Raw genomic sequence first — 17,306 nt, forward strand, 5'->3', positions numbered from 1 at the left:
GCTTTATTCCTCATCTCAGTTTTAAATGACAGAATACAAAGTTTTTGCTATTTTTAAGGTAACAATTATTCGCCCAATTCAAAATGATTAAGTACGGAAAACTATAGTAAACAGTCGCTATCCCCATTTTCTTGAAACTGAACTCACTGCTAACCCTCTTCTTTCATTCCCATCATCTTCATTCAAAAGTAACTGTTGGCCGGACAGGGCACGGGCTTATTGGCTGTCATGAAAGGGCGGGTCTTTGCAGCAATGCCCGCGATTGCGGCGTTGTGATTGGTCTAGAGCTGGAAACGAACGGAAATGGCTAACTCCTTCCGTCATTCCTTCGCTGTTACAACTAACGCGGGTAAAGTTGAGACCTAGGAGTTAAATTAATGTACCGTAAGTAGTTCTCGAAATGACAGATAGATTAAAAGTGAATGAAAATGGCTAACTCCTTCCGTCATTCCTTCGTTGTTACAACTAACGCGAGTATAGTTGAGACCTAGGAGTTAAATTAATGTACCGTAAGTAGTTCACGAAATGACAGATAGATTAAAAGTGGCATGCATATGTGAACGGTGCATAACTACGAGAAGGTTTACCTTTATTAAATATAATGTAGAATGCGTAAAAATAGCCAAAAAGATTGTTTGTATATCACGCTGTTTGAATACATTGAACGTCTAAATTGAGCAAGTTTTAAAGAACGAAAAAAGTCGACATGTTTACAATGTTAGAAATTTAAGCTGGAATTTATAAGTTTTAGACCTTCATCAACCTTAACCACTTTTAATGCTATCAAACCAGCAAAGGTTACAGAGGCTAGCACCTTGGACATGTAATATTTCTGTTGTGGATTATTAATATATTCAGTATTTTTTAGTTTAGTTGATAGATTGCAAATTCGATACATTGTTCCTGTTCTACAATAAGGGCTATAACACTTGGAGTCTCGTGAACTGAAGTCAGCCCTTGCTCTTATTTGAACTTAATTATTTAAGCTGTCACATCTCCGTAATTTAAAGTTATCGTTTTATCTCTTCTGTGAAGTTTTAGGAATAACCCAGCGTTTTGTTACTGATTTTTTTGGTACTGTCAGCCTGTTTACTCTTCGCCCTCTCCCTTTTTTGGTCTAATTGCTTGTTAAGGCCGAATCCCAGATTTACTTTTCTCGATTCGTTGGTGAGCATTTACGTATTACAGAGCGAATAACATACGGCTAATAACCAACCGATTAGTGTCTCACCTTTTATTTTTAGTTGTTGCAGCAGCAGTAGTAGTGACATTGCTATTATCTGCATCATAAAGCAAAATGGTGTAGTGGTTATAGTTGTTAGTGATTGAGTTAAGCTTGGTCTTTTACAATGAAATTTGCATGTTGTTCAGTGTGTAATTAACTTGTCAGCTGCTTTTTTTGGCATTTATATTTTTCGTCCCACATCCCAAAAATGCACTTGTTAGCTTGAATTGGAACTAAGAATTACATATACTGTAGAGCGGTTGTGTACATCTTGTTCAGGGTTGCCTTTTTCTTTGTACCTGATGTTGCAGGAAAGACTCTGTCTTGTTATGATCCAGAATTGAAATAAGCATATTTTGAAAATGGAAGGATCATATAATAATTGTTTAAAAACATGTTTAGAGAGATACTATAGAGGTGAATCCAGAAATATCTTGTAGATCTTATGTATCCTTTTGATAGGAAGATTTGTCTACACTTAATTGTGTCACAAAATAAATTGATGGAAAGCATCTATTTAGGAATTCTTTAGGGGTATGGTTGTCCAGTAACCATTTGTAAGCCCTGGCCCATAGGTAGCCATTTGATTTTTAAAAGTAGAATAACTAGTTGAATCGACTCCAACACAACAAATATGTTTTACATGAATTTATGTTAAGTACACCAATGTTATTTCTGGGATTTGTTGTTATACTGGTTTTAATAATTTATGTATTATAAAATTTACAAAATTTAAAGCAAAAGTGTGAAGATGTAACTGAAATGCACCACTCCGGTAACTTTCAAGGCCACTTAAATATGCAAAAGTACTTTAAAATCTATTTTGAAAAATGAAACATGTCCTTTAAAACATTTGGTGATAAGTGTAAAGTTGTGATAAGGAGTTAGCCAGGCCAAAAAGCCTATTTTAATTTTTAAGATATTGCACACTTCCAGAGGGGGATAAACTGCTGTGAAACAGCAGCACCCCAGACACATTAGAAGAATAGACTTCATGATACTGTGGAAAAGCATAACCAGCCGCATTAAACTTTAGTAACTTGCAAGACCATATACCAGGGGTGTTCAGCTCCTTTCCTGGAGTGTTACTGTGCTGCAGGTTTTCATTCTAACTCCTTTCTTAATTGGTGATCATATTTTGCTGCTAACTAACTTCTCTACCCATTCATTTTAATTTCCCTTTTTTTTTTTAAGATTCGGTCCTCCAAAATGCTTCATTTTTTCCTTAAATGGCACCCAAATAGAAAGGAGACGTGAGGCGAGTCAACAGATGACCAACTGAGTTGGGACCTCAGGCTCCAGCCAGTCTCTTAATTAGAAGCCGATTCTCATTGCTAAACCCATCATTTAATTCTATGGCTTGTTGGTGCTCTCGTTCTACCACAGCAGACAAAACTATTGATTCTTTTTTCAAAGAATGCCATCAAAATGTTTTGTGGACCTGAGCAGTTCAACAATAATGAGACCTTCACCTTTCTTTATTTTCAGATATTGTATGATGGGCACTAGTTTCTGGTTGTGTGTTGGCTCATTTTTGTAGGCTTCTAAACAAGGAGAAAAGAAATAATTAAATAGCAAGAGATTAAAAGTAAGTCATAGAGTTAATTAGCAGCAGAAACTGGTCACTAATTAAGAGAAAGGGGTAGAATGAAAACCTGCAGCCACAGTAGTGCTGTATATCCCTGCAACTATACCATGTGAAAGACAACTGTGTGGTCTGATGATAATGTCTTTGACTTCCATATTTTGTATACATTTAAAAGTGTGGAACACCACGGGAACAATTGATTCTCACTCATGAAAACCATGATTGTATTAAAAGGCCTCCATATGCCATGGGCTGAAGAATGTATGATAGTTGATGAAAATATCAATGTAGCAAAATCTTGGAGAATAAAAAGCTGGAATGCAGTAGAGACCCAGGGCTTGGCAGGACATTTGTTTTGGGACAGAGCAAGGATTCAAAATATGCACCGAAAATTACAGTACAGTGACTTAAAAGAGAAATTGTTTTTAATGAAACCAAGAATATTTGAAAGGAGAGCTCAATTGGTATTCACCAGTAGACCAATCAACCTTCAGTGAGCTTAGGCAGTTTTTCAAATAACAATAAGCAAAGTTGCAGTGTCCAGCTGTTTTTTGTTTTAGAAATATATATAATTAAATAACAGTGATTTGTAGGTTTTTCATTTTGACATTAATGTTTTTCTGTTGATCAGTGTTATGCCCCAGTTTGCTCGTAGCCTTGGAGTCTTCTTGAACCTGGGACACTGATAGTCATGACTGGGAGTGACTAGTTCAGTGAGTAAGCAGCGAGCTTAGTGGAATTTATTGACAAATAGTTCAAAACAGTGTTCAAAGTGCAGGAGCAAAAATCTTCAATAAATAAGTAAGAAAAACCCTAGTGAAGGATCTTAAATTTAAAGAAGTTAATTCTAAAAGAGATAAAGGCTAAAACCAATCTGAATCGGACCTGCTGCTGAACTCCAGTGCTCTTTCTCTGTTTCTCACTGGTCTACTCTACTTACTCTGAGATCTACTTCACAATGTTAAGACCCTGGCAATAGCCATCTTTTGGCTGTCATCCCGACCACCATTCTTCAGCGTCCATCAGGACAAAACAGCCAGCATGGCTTCCACCACCTTCCCTTAGGTTTAATTCCCTAAGCCTTTCAGAGCAAAGAAACCCCTTAATCCCTGAGATGAACTTGGTAACTCTCCACTGGACAGCTTCCATATTTTTTTTTTGGTGGCATGGTGACCAGAAGGGCATACAGTACTCCTGATGTGGGCTCATTAGTGCATTACACAATCTGATCTTAATGTCCTTTACTTACAAATATGCAGAAGCTTAACACTGTTTCAAAATGTTTCAGCCTTTTTCTGCTTCTTTCAATGAAGGTCACTTTACTGCTGTGATGCTGCAATTCCAGCGCTTTTCAACTTCTGTGATGTGCTCAGCAATGATAAAAGGTGCTATTTTAAATAATTTTATGCTCTTACTCCATGCTCACATTTTTATACAGTTATCGTATTCCTCTTTTAATTTACTATGGCTTTCTTGTATTTTTGGTCTCTTGGAAGTTTCTTCACAGCTTTTTGTAAGAAAAACTGTATACTCTTGATTACTTCCCCATCCATTTTCCTTGTGTTTCTTCTAGCTGGCATCTTGTATGAGCTGAAGTCTACTATTGTAGGCTCATTGGTGCAATCTGATTTCAATGTCATTTGACTTACAAAAAGACAAGAGCTTAACATTTTTTCACCATGCTTCAGCCTTTTTCTGTTTGTTTCAATGAAGATCAGTTTGCTTCTGGGATGCTACAATTCCAATGCTTTTCAGCTTCTGTGGTGTGTTCAGCAATGCTGAAAGGTGCTATTTAAATAATTTTATGCTCTTACTGTATGCTTACATTTTGATACAATTTTTCACATTTCTCACTTAATTTACTATGGCTTTCTTGCATTTTCAGTCTCTTAGAAGTAAGCTTCACAGCTTTTTGTAAGGAAAACTGTATACTCTATATTACATATCTATCCGTTTCACATGCATTTTTTGCTGCTGGGGGTCTTGTATGAACTGAACTCTGCTGTTGCAGTTATGGGCAAAGGACAGACAAGCACTCCCCTTGAGCCAAATGTCTTTCTTGAAATATACATAGTCAAACTTATACCTGTATGCACTTACATTATATCTTTGAAACTGGATGGAAAGCCACACTTCCACATGAACATGCATCTTCCACAAAGCAAAAAGAGATGCATCACAAGGAGCAACCCTTCCTGATTCACCCACCTAGTTTGTACATCGGGGACGGGACATGTTTGAAATAATTTCTGCCATTATGTGTTATGATTTGTCTGGGTGGGTGAATGTAGTGAGAATGCCCTGCAATGGTTGCCTCCAGCATTGCGCCCAATGATCAATGATGCCCAAATAGGCTCTGACCCTGGGAGCCCAGAATTGGCTCAAGCAGGTTTGAAAGTGGACAGTAGGATATTTACTGAGATGTATTTCTTATTCTTGTTATCAAAAAATGTTCTTAAAGTTTTTACTTTATGCTTATAAAGCACTGTGAGCTACTTTCATATATGAAAATGTGCCCTGTAAATAAATGTTATTGTAGTTTTTATTAATCACACAAGTGCAGGTAGTAAAATTCTGTGTAGTTAGCAGTCCAGTTTGAAACTGTCTGATGGGATTCAGAGAGTCTTTGTCCTCAATAGGAATGAACTTATCAAGCGTTAGACTTGATTCCCAGTTCAGTTCTTGAGTAAGGGTTTTTTTGAAGCAACCCCAAACCAATATATGTAAAAGTATTTTAAGTGAAAAGTGTACAGTATGTTGCTAAATATTCAGTGCATTCAGAAAAGAAAGTATTCCGACCCCTTCTTTTTTCCTCATTTTATTAAGTTGCAGCCTTATGCTAAAGTGGTTGAAATGTATTTTTTTCCCACATCAAGCAACACTCAGTATCTGGGAATGACAAAGTGAAAACAGTATTTTAGATTTTTTTTTTAAATTAAATAAAAAACAGAAATATCCCCTTGTCACAAGTATTCAGACCCTTTCCACTTTTTACACATTTTATGTTGTAACCTTATGCTAAAATCATTTAAATGTATTGTTCTCCCTTCTCAAGCAAATGCAGCACTCCAGAATGGCATAATGAAAAAGATGTTAAAATTTTTTTCAAATGTATTGAAAATTCACACATCCATTTTCTAAACCTCCTTTATCCTGGGCAGGGTCCTGGGAGAGCTGGATCCTATCCCAGCAAGTGTACTGTAGATAAAAAACTGAATTATCATATTGACACACATAATATGACTTTTGTTAAAAGGCCATTGAACACTTTTTACATTGTCTTATTTGTGCTTGGTTGGTCTTGTTGTTAATTGATTACTGGGCCAAAACAGTCAGGGAATGTCATAATATCCTTCCATCCATTTTCTGACCCTAACAAACAGATATAAATATTGTCATTTAAATCTCTTAACATTGATTATTGTTGCATTTGAAAATGTAGTGCAGCCAGAAGAGGACTGAGGAATTCGCTAGGCACACAGAGCTTTGTTAGAGTACTTAGGGTAATTCAATCAAAGCAGGTTTTGTTGTTTCTTTTGAAAGTCCATATGGTACTCACTGGTGTTTAGCTCAACTAGTGTTTTTTGTCCCTGTTAAACTTTTTCCTAGCTTGTCTTTTATGAAAAAAGTGTAAACCACGTATACGGTTGCATTTCAGTGATCAAAACAACTGTTGCTACTGATCAGATAAGCCTAAACATTTCATATTTAAAGACTAATATCAATAATTAAAATTAGCTTATTTCTCTTTTGGCAAGCTATTTTTTGCATAATTAGGGTGATCAGTTCCTGGGATACTTTGCTTCTTCAGATGTGTTATGTGCCGTTTGCCTTCTCAACAGTAAAAGAGTGCCAGTTTCCTGTCCCATGGGGTCACATCGCTGCCAAGTCCTGGGGTAGTAAAGATGGTCTACCTGTACTTTGCCTTCATGGCTGGTCAGATAATGCCAACTCTTTCAGCAGACTGATCCCATTGCTTCCTCAAGGTAGAGTCATTAAAAAATGCTTTCTTTTTTTTTTTTATATTTCACACTGCTAGCTCAACCTGGTGTTACATACATTATTTATATTATGTATATATTAAATTTACCTGTATATATAAACTATTTGGATAATTATATCTTTGGCACAAATTAATGTATAAACCAACAGTATTTTTTTTTTGTTTTGGTGTTTATTAATATATAGGGGTGGGCAAAAGTAGGTTTACAGTTGTTTTAATGGAAAAAAGGACATGCAGGTTATGATTATTAACTCAATAGCTTTATTAACTGAAAATAATGTGACAGTGGTACAGTGCACTTAGGTACAATCTGGTAAGTGCTCCAATTGCCGTCCTCCCATACTCACAACTGTAAACCTACTTTTGCCCTCCCCCTATATTTGCAAAACATGACCAAATTCCACATCAGGCACTGAGAAGATAGCGTCATCTTTATAGTGACACTAAATTGATGTTGCATTTCCATTCAAATCACTGAAAGCATTAGTGCAGGGGCCAGCTGATAATGTGATCTAAAATATAATTTCTTGAGTTGAAAGTGAATATAAAAACCTCATATATTTGTAAATGTATGTGTTTCAATTTTAAAATGAAATGTATGTGCTATATGTTACACTCTTACTGATCTCAAAGGTATATGAGGTCTTGCTGCTTCTGGGTCTTAAATGTTCACTGCATGTTCCAGTCATAACAGTCTCTGAACTTGTGACCCGATGACACAGTAAGCTCTTCACTAAGTAAGTAGGATTATTTCTGCAAACGTTTATTTTGGTTTTGTTATTATTTATTTTAAAGCTAGAAGGGTTTACCCCATGCTGCCCGGGGTAGAGTAAAGTGCAGGTGTGGTGAATAAATAAATTCCCTGAGGCAAATACTTAGGGCCCCAAACCAAAACTTCACTGGCTAAACCCACACATACATTTACTTTTATATGTATACTTTAGATTCTTTTGTAATTGTGTTTCTTTTTCTTTTTAAATAAATGTAAAAAGAAAAGATCTAAAGTTCTTTTTTTGTTTTTACATATTTAGAATTGGAACGTTTTTGGGCTGAGCTGTTGGACAATTTTTTTTTTTATATATAAATGTTTTATTATTTGTGTTATGATTTATTTGTTGTTTTTAATGGAACTGTTCCAGTTGAAATGTCAAACCAAGCTGACAATAGCATATAAGTGCATTTTAGGTTGCCCAGTAATTACAGGACTTGAAAGCAGATCAGTTGAAATAAATTAATGGCCTTACTTAATTCAACCCATCAAAAACTAATGATTCTTCATATACTATACATAACGACTCAGCCTAACCTAGCTTGTCAGTCTCTATGCTCCTACCTCATTTTAAACAATGAAGTATATATAAAAAAGGTCAAAAAGAGATTTGAAGGCATCTAAAGTATTAACTACCACTGCTTGGTAACTTATTTTGTGTGCTTGTGGTTCTCTGTCTGTGCATAAAACATTTCTTGTGTGTATATATATTTTACCACTACGCAGATTTTGTAAGTGCCCCGTGTTCTTGATGAAGAACGTATCCACCATTCTGAAACAGTTTCATCATCTCACCCATTCAACCCAGTATAAAATAAATATTGGTTAACTGCTATACTTCTGTGTTGTGATTTCATTTTTTTTTTATTAATTGCATGAATGAAAAATTGTAAACTTCGCAAATAGTTTTTTTCCAGTATCTTCATCTGGAGCTTGATGAACCACATTTATAAAAAACAAAAACAAACAAATGACAACAGTAGCAGTCCTTGTTCCCAAACCACTATCTTAATCATACATTATCTTGCACTGCTAAATCTGCCAATTTATAAAATTTACCAGCTTCCTTTTTTGGTAGATCGACATTATGTGGCCATTGATTTCCCAGGCCATGGCTTGTCATCTCACAGACCAGCAGGCACTTTTTATATCTTCCCAGAGTACATCAGTGATATATGCAGAGTGACAAATGGTGAGTCAAGGCAAGAAGCCATGTTGTTCTCTGTGATTATTTGTGTAATTATTATGCTGTTTAAAGAGATTGTGGTGAAAGTACACCATTCTTCCAAGCACGAAGTAAGTTTTTCATGCAAGTGGATTTACTGCTGACATAATAACAGTCTGTAACTGAGAATGTGCTTTTAAGTATAAAACTTTAAAGGTGAGAATAGAAATAATAGAACTTTCAGACCACAGGTATACTGTATTCCAGAGGGTGTCTATCTTCAAAACATTTAGTCTCTGAAAAGAAAATAATTGCAGAAATGCCTTGTAGCAAAGACTATTCTGTTTAATTTTTTTTTATGTTGAGAGAGAGAAGTAGAAAGGCCTATTGTGTCATGGAGATCCTTAATGGAGGAGGCAAACTTAAAACGTCTTTTGGCCAGTACCTATTTGACTGTGAAGGTGTGATGAGTGGAACAAAATCCCTCAAATGAATTGAAAAAGACCAGAGAGGGGGATAAAGAAGACTTTAGGCAGATTGAGACTTCAGATAATAGTACAGAAAATGGGAAAGTAAACAAGCTTGCCCCATAGAAAGAGAGGTGCAAAATGCTACATTGGGAAGGCCCAAAGTGGCAGATTGTTGTCTTATTAGCCCCACTGAGTTAAGATGGTTTATACTTATCAAATGCTGATATATCCACTGAAATAAAATTTCTGTTCTTAATTTTTGGTTTTATAGTTTTAGGTTGGGAGCGCTTTTCTGTGATTGGTCATAGCATGGGTAAGCTGCAGCTTTCTGTGTTTACTTTACAATACTAATGCCCTCTCAGTTGTAAATTATGCTTTTCACCTTTAGATCTTTTTTATCAGTGTGTAAGTGGATTAGTAGTAAATGAGTTTTTGGTTTGTTTTTATATAGGTGGCAATGTTGGCTGTATGGTGAGTTTTGTTCCAGTTTATTCTCCTTACAGTCCTGTCCTCTCATTTTTGTAACCTGCATTCCTTGTTTGGGTGTGCAGATTTATATACTATGTGAAACTATGAAAATGATCCAATTGATCAGTCTCTGAGGTAAGAAGACATGCCAAAGTGGAACGATGTGATGATTTCAAGGCAGACCCACCAAGTTTATCTTAAATGTGGAATTACTCCAAAACAAAAGTAAAGGGAAACCATGTAATACATAAACATAAAAGCCGCAGTGCAACACTAATTATACACTAACCATCCAAGAATTGTTAAATGGACAACAATCAGAGTATACCTTGATTCAGCAGTGTTCTGAAATGCCCAATGACTAAAGTATACAATAATATGGACTTGACCTGAGAATTAAAATAATGGTTGACTGTAATTCTGGTGACTTGTAAATAACAAATGACTTTCTATGGAGCTGAAAGCCAGACTGCCCAGTGTTTCTGACATTATTAGCTAAAATGAAATCTGCAATGGTCAAACAGTGGTTGAGGTGTGTTGTCTGTTTTAACATGGTTCTGTCTTTTTATTTGTTCAAAGTACTCCTCTGACGGTCATATTAAAATAGATTTTTAAAGTTCAATCAAACGGTGCATTGGGCAAATTTTACAAATTGTTATTTCATTTCTTTGGTAAAATACACCAATAAATTGAGTAACTTATTAGTTCAACTTAGAAGAGTGACAAAAAATTGACAATTGTCATTTTAGTATCTGCTCGTCACAGTCATGCAAGTGTCGTCCTTTTTCTGCTTTGCAGTGTGCTGTGGCGTATCTTCAGTGTTCACATATCTTCACAATAAGCAAATGTGTTAGAACACATTTACTTCATTAGCATATATATAGTGCATATGGGTAATTTTAATTTCCCTCATATTTTCTAATTCTCTGCTGCCATTCTAATGGCTGTTAATAGAAAATACATCCTTATATTACACGATTCTTAGCTCTACTTGCACATATGATAATTCCAAAAAACTTGTAAGGAGCTATGCACAGCATTTTAGATTCTACAGGCTACATAATTACTGTGCTTATTTTCTTTAAACCAATTATTTTTATTGTCCACGAGGCTCCTTTCATCCTGCCCCATTTTATTTATGACCTTTGCTGGTTCAGTCCCTTTGTGAATACTCTGAGGAGCAGGTCATGTATATTAACCCCTAGTGGATTTTAAGAATACTGCAGAAAAATATCTTGTGATCATGGCCTAACAATTCTATTGCATTGTTCATTTACAAAACATGATTTGAGGGTCAGAAGAGAGGCCCTAACAGGCCACAGTTTTCACAACCTTGGTATTGAGACTGAGAGTTGGAGTTTAAGACAGCCAGTTCTAGGATGACTGCCACCTCGTCCTTGTCTCTTTAAAGTTATATCTCAGTCAAGCTTGAACGACTCATATTGCACAGGAAGTAAGAGGCAATGTCTTCATTTATAATTAAAAAATGTTAAACTTAATTGTTAAATATTGATGTGAATTTTAATCTTTACATCTTTGTCTCACTAGTTCAGTGCTCTGTTTCCTGACATGGTAGACAAAGTAATTCTCATAGACACCACTGGATTTTTACCCACAAAGGTACCTGTTATCTTTCTGTACTTTAGCACTATGCATTTAATTTATTTAATTATTATTAGTTGATTTCATTTTCCTTTTCTCAGGAAAGCCTACCAGATATAGTACAGAAAGGAATTGTAGAATTACTGAAATATGAAAAACAGAAAAGGCCAAACAAAGTGTACAGCGAGCAAGCAGCCATTGAAAGGTATGTACAACTTCAGAAATGCAGTAGTTGGTATGGGGAGTGGTTGGTTAAAGTAACTTTCATTGTAGTGGCCTATTTATTAAACACAGGAATGAGGAATAATTATCCACAACATACTCCTTTGCTAAATGTGTATAGAGTACATACTAATGAGTGTCATTACTAAGTGAAATTTAAGTAAATTTCAAGACTGAACTCTTAAACCAAAAGTTCTTCAATTCAATAAATTGTTCCCTTTAATTATCCCACTCTACTGCCATTGACTGAGGTCAGTCTGACCCAACAGAGATTGCCTGCTTGATGGAAATGGAGGACTGACAAGCCCTGAAATTACTTTTAAGTGTCAGTGGAGCCCAGTATTTCAGTTTCATGGATCTCATTACTGAAGTAATACAGTTTGTGGCTGTTGTTCAAATAATAATGGTGCATAGTGTGACAGCAGTTAAATGCAATATGGTCTCCTCATTTCTGCTTTATTTTGCTCATTGCATTCCAAAAAGCAGTTAAAATTATCTAGACTTGCACTTAATTTTTTGTAGTGGGAGGGTCGTAGGGTAACCCTATTCCCCTTTATTCTCTTTATTATGCAGATCTTAAGAGAATGCCTCAAATCCCAAGCTTTTAACACACTAATGGGTTCAGCACTCCTCCCTTATTGTAACCCCAATCAATTAGACAGAGCACCATAACAGACAGGAGAAAAGTTATATATTTGTTCATGTGTTTTAGATCAAATAGATAGTGCCATAAAACCAAAAGCAAAATAAAAAGTGAACACCATACAACCTGTACTGTCAAATGCTTAGTCTTTTCCAGGTGGCACATTTCTTACCTTGTTTAAAATATCAGTGGAAAGTATGCATTCTTGTCATGACTTTTCCCCTCTCATGTCTTTTCCCGGATCAGCAATTTTACTGATCTTATAAACCTAATGTGGATATGATGTGATCATCCTGTCTCAAAGACAAACTTTTTTACAATTAAATGTCTTCCCAAAGTGCTTTCAGAGCTCACACTTCTGTCATTAGAGTCAGGAGGATATATTGTAGCATGCATGTTTAAGTAGAAACAGAACTTGTAAGAAACGCTCTTTGTGTGCATCCAAATTTCATAAAAGTAAAATCATGTTTCTAAAATCTGGGCAGCTTTAGCTCAGTCTTTTGACATAATAAATTTGGGCCTACAACATGGCATGTTTTTATTACTCAAACAGCTTTTTCAGTTTTATTCACAAAATAGCAGCACTTATCAAACTAATTATCAAAAAAGGTCCACTTTTTAACATTACAAGAAATATTCTTCTCATTCTTCCAACACTTTAACTTTCAACTATATGTCATTCACTGTCAATGCTTTGAAGTCAGGAAAATCCTGGGGCTAAATATACAAGTAGTTGTAATAATTTATAAGAAAACTCTAGTGGCAGGAATTGAGAGTGTCAACCCCTTTACATTTAGTGATTTTTTTAACACTAGAATTCCTGAAGCTTACAAAAAAACTCGTAATCCCGGCCCACCGCAAGTCCCTTCGCACCCCTCCATCAGCGTCTTTTGTTTTCTAAATGTGTCGATTAGGGCTGTGTCTTGGCAAGAATTTTGCGATATGATACGTATCATAATACAGGGGTTACGATTCAATATATTGTAAGCAAGGTGATATATTGCAATTTTTTTTAAATCTAATTTTTGGAAAACTATCATAGTATAAAGCACACCACTATATACATAAAATCTGAGTAAAAAAAAAAAAGTTTACTTTTTTATGCACTCAGAACAGTGGGATCTGCAACTGCATGCCTGGATAACATAACATAAGTTCTAAATTTCATTACACAAATGGGATACACATTTCATGCATTGTTACAATCATGGACAAACATGGTTTCGGCATCTTAGGTTTTTATACCTTGGACCTTGTATTGATGAGAAGTATGCATGTTCTCCTTATGCCAATTTGCATGTGTGTGAAGTGGGCCCTGTGATAGCCTGTTGTTCTCTTTAGTGTTTGATCACTGCCTTCCACCACTGATGGAATAGACTTGTCATCCCCACAACAATGAATTGCTGATGTTGACAGCAACCCTGAATTCAATCAAGTCTGAAAATGTTATGTTAAGCTATGTAAGATTCATGGTGGTGCATACAAGTAGGGTGCTCCTTTCACTTTTAAGGAGGTAATGTGTGTAATTGCTGAATTAAAATTGGTTTATTTTTAACCCATTTAATCCATTTCAGGGTCACAGGAGCAGGGCCAATCCCAGCAGCAGTTGGTGTAATGTGTAAGCTTCCTGTTGAGTGTTAGTCTTCCACAGGGCACACTTACTCACACTAGGCCTTTAGGTAGATACTAATTAACCTAACATGTATGTCTTTTAGGATATGGAGGAAAACCCCATATGGCCACAGAGAGAACATGCACACTCCATACAATCAGTGATGGGGCAAGGATGCTGTTGGAGCTATGAGGTTGCAGCACTAATCATTGTGTCGCCATAATCAGGGCTTGAATATCAGCAAGGAAATATGCGACTCACACCTACTATTTAAAAGCCATGCATGGTTTCACTTGATAAAGAGGGATAATCCCACTGCTCTTTCCAGGTAAAAAAATAATTTCATCATTGCCATTGTATCATATGATGAAATTAGTTCAGAAACAAAACTACATGATTTGTGCTTGCTTTGAGAGCATAATGATGTGACTAGTCACCTGTGAGTTGCAATCATTTACCATGTCGTATCAGAAATTTAAATGATAGAATTAAATAGGCAAGGGAGATTAATGGCGTTTTAATACAATAGCCAAATAAATGAATGGAGGCTTTGCATTAATTCTGTTGTGTAATAGGCATATTTATAGTTGTCCATTCAACCTTCCATCCATTTTTGCCCAGTTTATCCAGGGTACTTAGTGCGAGTAGGAAGCAGTCACCAGAAAATCTACACTCCATGACTTTAAGGTTCTGAAGGAAAACTAGAGTAACCTAGAGGAGGCTATATACACAAGCCACGACTTCTACAGTTTTAGCAGTTAAATATTAAGATAAGTTTCAAATGAAGTCGCTATCTCTGTACCTGTGGATAGTCTACAATAGTGATGAGATGAGCAGCTATGTGTTCAATCCAAAATAAAATGTATTTAGTTAGGATTTCAGAACTTCCACATTAGTAGACCATCCATGTGGCTCAGCTCATAATGCTTTGAAGGACACAGCAAATTTCTAATGATATGTAACAGAAGACAGGAATCGCAAAAATGCATAGGCTGCGACGGCTGCTCAAACAGAACAGCTCACTGCTGATATTAGATCAGTAAACGCTAAATTTGTGCTGTTCATTGGATATTTGAAGCCAAAGTCATGATCACTAGTATAACAACTAAAATTTGACAAACATGGTCAAAGCGCATACTATATGACACATGTTTTAGTGGGACAGGAGTAAACAGGATGAAGGCTCCAGTTAGGAGTAATTAAACGGCTTGATCAGTCAGACCAATTCATTGGCTAATTCTGAATCATAAGTACATAGACATAAGCAATAATAAAATCTGAGCACTTATGTGAGGCTCCTTAAAAACACCACAACAAAGGTCATTTTATAGATATTCTGAAATAATGGATCAATTCTTAGTTGACCAGTTTGATTTCACATACGGTATGTAGCTGTAATATTGGGAGAATTAAAGCATCATTCATTTATGATATTTGAAATTTGACTTGTCTGTTAATTATTACTTTTCAGTAAGTGCTTATAACCTGGTAATGGTTCCTCCAGTGGCGGACCGTCAGGGCCTGCAAGGCCTTCTCTGCTGGCCTAAAAAAATATCTGAATCACAAACTGATGTTAATTATATTTTGTCCATGAATACTTATTAAATAATTCCAAATAGTCTGACCGCTTCCTTTCATAGCTTTTCCAATGGTTGTGCTGCTTCCAGACATGTATTTTCGTATTAAAGCATTTAACCAATCACATTTCAGCCATCATTTGTTGCTAGGCAGGGTCAAAGTCAAAGAAGTCTGCCCGGAGGCCTTCACAATCCGTTCTACAGGCCCTCTAACACAAAATAAATGTCGATTAAACTGTTGCTTCAACCAATCAGATTTTGAGTTATACGCCTGCTAGAGGGCCCTAGAGAGGATATTATCTCTATCCGATAGAGAAGAGAGATGCTCTAAAGGAACTGTTTCATCACATTCTGGAGCATCATGACGAGTATGATGAGGACACAGTGTGCTGTGCTGATGGATTTAAAGCACGTCTGGGTGATTTTGAGTTTTGTTTTTTGCTTCACACATTCAATGGCATTTTCGAGTATTCAGACGTGCTCTTTTCAATACTACAGGACAAAAAACTGGATGTGCAGTTTTGTCTGGCTAGGGTAAAGGAGTTCTGTGACACTGTTGAGCGAGATAGAAGCCGATATGAGGAACTCTACGAGGCCACTGAACGCACCGCAGGTGCTCCAAGCGCACAAAGAGGTCAAGCGCAAGATCCTCAAGCGCACTACCGCCAACTCCATGGCAGGATTCTGGACAATATTATTTGCCAGACACAGACCAGATTTCAAGACCACGAAAAACTGATGTTTGTCACGCTCCTCGACCCCCAGAAGTTTCGGGAATACAAGAAAAATTTCACGCATGCAGCCTTCTCCAGTTTAACACAGAGCACTTTTTGATCTGTCTCGGCTAAAAACAGATCTGACTGTAATGTATGCCATGGATGATTTTGCAGGAAAATCTCCCACTGATCTCCTTGACTTCCTTCATCAGAAAAATCTGAATGAGAGCATGGGGCAGCTGTACACATTGGTATGTTTGGCGGTGAGCATTCCCGTGTCCACTGCTTCTGTCGAGCGGACATTTTCAGCCCTAAACCGAATTAAAACTTATGCCAGAAATACAACAGGGCAGGTTCGACTTTCAGCATTAGCTTCGATGGCGATAGAAAGGGACTTCGTGATGGAACTGAAGCACACAGATAATCTGTACAACAGAGTAATTGAACTGTTTTTGAGGAAAGAGAGGAGGATGGATTTTGTTTACAAATAATCTGAATTGTTGGTGAGTAAAATGTTGCGATTTTCCTAAATAATATTGCAAGTTTATGAGTTGTTATTGATGTTTTTTATGTGTGTTGCGGCTGTAGCTGCAGTAGAAAGGAACTTGTTCACCCCGGTTTGTCTATTCAATAAAGGCATTTATTGTGGCTACAGGAGTTATCTATCTGCAATGCAACGGCTCTTTATACTGTATTTCTGCATATTAAGATGGTTTTTATAACCATAAATTAGTTTTTGAGGGGCGGGTTGATTCAGACGGAGCACTACTGAAGGCCTAGATGTGAAATGCACGGTCCACCACTGGGTTCCTCCATACACTGTTGCAAACACAAACTTGATAAAGGGACTTGCTGACAAAACTGATTTTAAAAGTCTTTTATAAAAACAGCATTAAAGGATTTGTGTGAATGAAAATATTCTGGAAAATTTTGTTATTCACTACTTTATGTGGCAATAATGTAATAAGAAAAATTTCATTTTTTTAATACTGCTTTTAAGCACAACCTGTCATGCGCTGGTGCCCTGTCCATGTGTTGCTCCTGCTTTTGCCCAGTGCTTACTAGGGTAGGCTCCAGCTGCCCCACAGCCCTGCCCTGGATAAGAGGGTTTGAATGGATGGATGTATTTTAAATATGATGTATTTTTAGTTACTGAACACAAAATTTCAGTGAATAAATTTGAGTATGTGAGCTTGGCAAGATAAATCTGGTAGTCGATGATGATCATATAATTCTTTATAAGCCT

General features: G+C 36.4%; 1 protein-coding gene across 1 annotated transcript in view; it reads left to right on the forward strand.

Annotated features, from left to right (window-relative positions):
* The first annotated feature begins 287 nt into the window (after nucleotides 1–287).
* The window catches only part of serhl (serine hydrolase like), a 29,547-nt gene continuing 12,528 nt past the window's right edge, over nucleotides 288–17,306 (forward strand). The window contains exons 1-8 of the mRNA XM_051934928.1: nucleotides 288–349; nucleotides 4,127–4,198; nucleotides 6,656–6,799; nucleotides 8,664–8,777; nucleotides 9,492–9,533; nucleotides 9,672–9,691; nucleotides 11,237–11,308; nucleotides 11,392–11,495. Coding sequence (XP_051790888.1) covers nucleotides 304–349; nucleotides 4,127–4,198; nucleotides 6,656–6,799; nucleotides 8,664–8,777; nucleotides 9,492–9,533; nucleotides 9,672–9,691; nucleotides 11,237–11,308; nucleotides 11,392–11,495 — 614 coding nt within the window. The 5' untranslated portion in view covers nucleotides 288–303. The remainder of the gene's footprint in view (nucleotides 350–4,126; nucleotides 4,199–6,655; nucleotides 6,800–8,663; nucleotides 8,778–9,491; nucleotides 9,534–9,671; nucleotides 9,692–11,236; nucleotides 11,309–11,391; nucleotides 11,496–17,306) is intronic.

This window comes from Erpetoichthys calabaricus, chromosome 12, assembly GCF_900747795.2.
Source record: "Erpetoichthys calabaricus chromosome 12, fErpCal1.3, whole genome shotgun sequence".
In the NCBI taxonomy this organism is placed as follows: Eukaryota; Metazoa; Chordata; class Cladistia; order Polypteriformes; family Polypteridae; genus Erpetoichthys; species Erpetoichthys calabaricus.